The sequence below is a fragment of the Daktulosphaira vitifoliae genome, unplaced genomic scaffold, assembly GCF_025091365.1.
Source record: "Daktulosphaira vitifoliae isolate Bord-2020 unplaced genomic scaffold, ASM2509136v1 Scaffold_4, whole genome shotgun sequence".
NCBI classification, from domain to species: Eukaryota; Metazoa; Arthropoda; class Insecta; order Hemiptera; family Phylloxeridae; genus Daktulosphaira; species Daktulosphaira vitifoliae.
In genome coordinates, this window is record NW_026099575.1 from 42695359 (window position 1) to 42700080 (window position 4722).

At 25.3% G+C, this 4722-nt stretch overlaps 1 protein-coding gene across 6 annotated transcripts in view; it reads right to left on the bottom strand.

Annotated features, from left to right (window-relative positions):
• LOC126905977 (uncharacterized) overlaps positions 1-4722 on the bottom strand; it is a 26363-nt gene that overhangs the window by 13792 nt on the left and 7849 nt on the right. The window contains exons 5-6 of one of the 6 annotated variants that reach the window (XM_050686191.1): positions 2776-2854; positions 2605-2682 (exon numbers count right to left, since the gene is read on the bottom strand). The exons of 4 other annotated variants lie outside the window; for them this stretch is intronic. In XM_050686191.1, the coding sequence (XP_050542148.1) occupies positions 2605-2682; positions 2776-2854 (157 nt within the window). The remainder of the gene's footprint in view (positions 1-2604; positions 2683-2775; positions 2855-4722) is intronic. One more of the 6 variants, XM_050686192.1, reaches the window with a different exon arrangement.

The window sequence follows — 4722 nt, forward strand, 5'->3', positions numbered from 1 at the left end:
TGTAGGCTCATTCCTATTAAATTGAGTGAGTAATAAGCGACGTTACAATTTTTGTGTTAAGCGTCATTATTTTTTAAAATTTTGACGTATACGCCAAGAAACTATAATTTGGAAGTATCAGTTAATGTGTATACGTCACTCATTATGCTAGGTTCTACCTTTTTGTAACGTATAAGCAGTTAGGGTAAAGGATATTAACAGGTATATTGTAATAATATTTAAAGTTATTTGTTATTACACTTATTATAGCAGTAGTCCCACGTATTGCCCATTTAACAAAACCCTAGATGTCTTATCACTTATCAATGATCAATGATGAATAAAAAGCCATTATTTTTTCGTCTAAACCAGTTCTTTCAACGATTATAAAATGCACAAAATCTACGACACTCTACTCAATATTTCACTCTCTGGGATTCAGCCGATGTTTTAATTAATTTGGACTTTGAATATTTTTTTTTAAAACTAAATAACACTTGGAAATTTTAAAGTGAATTTTGTTATTGTGAGTCTTTTAGTTTAATTTAATTTGTTCATTTAATTTTTCATATTATGGAAATAAATATCAAATTATATTTTAAGCATTAAGTCTTTTTTTTTTATTAATTTATTTTAATAATAATAAACCCAACCCAACTTAAAATTTTTATCTAACAGTAAACATTTATTGTGAGCTTTTCTTATTGGGTAATTAGTCTCGTTGATAATGTCTTTGTTTTAACAATAATNTAGTCTCGTTAATAATGTCTTTGTTTTAACAATAACCACGCCAGCAGACAACGCAGAGAAACTTACGAGTATGTTTGCAGTGTTTAATTTTTGTCTTGGTGATTATTGTGCCGCATCTTTTCAAGGCGTTAGCGCCGGGACACATTAGGCCATCACAATTCCGCCTTTTAAATAGATATAAATATTTTTGAATCTTGTTTTGACTAGGCCAGAGGAATATTTAAGAAATATTGGTGTCGATCTTTCAATAAAATATGTTCTCTCAAAAGAAAATACTTATTCAACAAACGTAAAAAAGATAATAAAGACAGGTTATAATTANAACAAACGTAAAAAAAATAATAAAGACAGGTTATAATTCTAATTCTAATAAAATATAGAGTATTTAGAATCTTCTACAAGTAAAATCAGTCATAGACTTTGTGTAATTAAATTATATTATTTAAAATTTGAATCGTTTTCGTATATAATTATATTGACTATATGACGTGTAGTGTAAATCGTATACGTTGTGTATTTAATACCTGAATCAACATTAGATTATTTGAAATATTATTGCATTACATAGGACGTAAGGTAAGTACAATTTAACCTATGATTTCAAACCACCAACAATCTATCGCGTAATGAACCATCAATAAAAATTAAACATTCCAAATATTTCCCTACAATTCAATAATCTATTATTTCCCTAATTTATTCTTTTTGTTTTTGGTTTATTATATTCAATATTTCAGAGTACTTGTGTTTTGCACTTCGTCTGCACCTCATACCTAAGTGTTACCTTTATTCCCTTCCTATAAGAACGTCTTTTTGACACAGTTAATCCGGAGTGTCAGCCGAACACGGTAACTGCTGTATGATCACACGCATGTGAATACCCAGGCAGCAAACTCAACATCATTGTCGTAAATACTTCACCTACTACAACCTCCTCTCTTGGTGTTTAATTTGTGTTACGACAATTTTGTAGCTTATATCCAAAAGCTAAGATGTCACACTAATGGGTTTAAAGGTATTTTAATAAGTTTTACATGGATAAAATATTTAAATACACATTTTTATTTCACATTAAAAAAATATTAATCATACAGTTAACTAACTATTAAGAATTACAATTGTGTAATTAAATATCTATATGTTTTATATTTTAATAAAAAATGAAATTTAACTCTTGTAGGCTACTAAAATTAATGCTTTTGAATAAAAATCTGGAATTATGTAAATTACTATTTTTTAATTTTTTTCTTTGAAATAAATGTAACATTAATAAAAAAAACTGGGAGAGCAAATTTTTGATTGGGGGTAAATAAAATTGCTTGATAATGCTGTATGTTCACCTACAGGGAAAGTTATTTGATTTAAATCTATTGTCTATTTATCATTTTAGCATTAGCTTTTAAAATATTTGTATTTGTATTAGTTTTATGAAATTTTTTTATTGAAACACTGTTTTAAGAACAAAAAAATGACGAAACCAAATTATTTTTTATTCACGTGGCTTAAAAATATTATTAGGATATGCAAATAAAATAGATGTCAAAATGAATTTATGACATTTAACAGACATACCGTTTGGTATTTTTATCCAAATAATAAGGTTGGTGGATTATTTTAAGCAATTACAAGTACAAGTAAACCGAGAGCGGCACAGAATCTACAATAAATTGAAAAATGAAATTTAAATTAACTTAAATAATAGTAATGAAATACAATTAATGATTGGATATAAGGATTAAAATTATTTATTATTTTAGATTATTTTAAATAATAGTTAAAAATATTTGTAATAAAGATCATATATCGAACTTGAATTATTATGTTTTGAGATTTTATTTAGTATATTATCACAGGCATTAAAATCGTAATATTTACCAAAGTATGTATTCTTAAATTTTGCCTTGTAGAATAATATTGTTATCAGCACATCATTGAATCTGTATAGTGTATGCTCTAAAAATTACATTTGTATTNAATGTATGCTCTAAATATTACATTTGTATTAAAAAATATATCAATTTTTTAAAAAATTTGTTAAATATTTACTCTGGTCATTAATATTTTTCTTCATATCAACTAAAGTACTTTTGAGTTTTTCATTGTTATTTTCGTTCAGTGTTACTACCTAAAATATACAAAATAGTTTATTGTTATACATTTATTAAATACCCTTATTTTTCAAGTTCCATATTTTAATAGGTACCCGGAAATTTTTTTTTTATTTGCATTTAAACAAATACCTTGTAAAATTTGAACTCTATTGGACTTTACTAACATTTGGCTCTCTAATCTTAAAGTTTTACATATAATTAAATTTATGTTGCTTTTTATTCGAAAAGATTTTTAATTGACAAAAATTTGTATAGAATTTAAAGTATTTTTAATTTATTAAAACAAGATCTCTTTATAATTTCGGAAGTTATTAATATTATATAGTGATGAGACGGATGTTGTTAGTTTTATCACTAGTCACTTCCCTGTAAATTCAAACTAACAAGTAAACTTCCATCGATAGTTGGATAATTACGAGTATTATTTTATAAGAGATTAATGACCAATATTAGCTATAATGACTACTTTTAACTACTGTTGTTATTGATGAGTGCATAATTTTTCAAGAAAAAAAAGAATCCAAAAAAAAATGCATTTATAAAAAAACCCAGCACAGTGGGGTCATGGCATAGTTGGGTCTAGTATAGATGATATCTGACAGTGATTAAAATCACTATCACAAAAAGCGCTTCGATGCAAATCTGTAGATAGTGTTTAATTTAAAAAAAAAAATTTGTCAAAAAAGTAGGTCAAATGAGAGCTGAGAAAATAAATGATAGCTACAAAAAAAAAACCACATAGTAAAATAATATTAATATGAATTTCTTCTCACGAGAGGAGACTACAGTAATGGAATCCTTGATATTTATTGAAGTTATTGAATTTAAATGAGATAAAAATCAAATGAGTTAAACTTTTTTTTTTAACTCAAAAATAATAAAAAAAAAATTCAGTGCCACAGTCGTGAAAGACCCAAGTGTTACCGTCTCAAAAACCGTACGTCTCATTCGTCTCTTAATAAAAATGGAAATTTAGCTAGTTCAAATTTTAAAGTTATTTTTCTCGACTTCAAAGTAACAAAAAAATTTAAATATGATTAATTTTTTATACTATGTCATTTAGATTGATATAATATTTATGAAAATCAGTGTAATCCCCTTATAATAAAATAAAATACACAACCAAGGATTTTAACATAATTATAGCATATTTTTAAATACGGTAGGTATTTTCACCATGTATTCTCCTATATAAGATATTTTAAAATAAAATAAAATACAAAAACTAGAATTTTAATAGAAAAATAGCATATTTTTTAATACGGTAGCCATTTGCGCATAGGTCATCGGGACAAATTTTTTTTTTTTCATTTTATAGTGCATAAAATAAGCTTTAATTTGATATATGTTTAAAGGACGCCGTATTTCCGGAACATTTTCAAAAATTAAGTTGAATAAGTTAGTTTTTGTAAAAAAGTTGCTATTTTAAATCCCCTTTGTGAGCAGAATAAGTGTTAGATTTTCAAAAAAATGATATCAAATGAAACGGAAATATCTAAGGCTAATTTTCAATAGCCTTAATAACAGTGCTACTTTTGTAATTGAAGAACAATTTTTATTACGATCTGTTTATTATTTTTCTTTCTCTTGTTCCCTTTAATTTGTAGGCGAGGTTTTTTGCCTCGTATTTATTTAATTTTTTTTTTAAAACTTCCTCTTATTTAATAGGATATAAAGTTTAATTTTAACAACTCATAAAGTTATCACCCTAATTAAATTTTATAATGACTATTCTCATTATGATATTNAATTAAATTTTATAATGACTATTCTCATTATGATATTGAAAACATGTAATAAAGTTTTACTAAATTTTCGAATATTATTCCTAAAATCCACACTTAGGAATAGTTTTTTAGCTTCCAAGCAAAGTTGAGAAGGT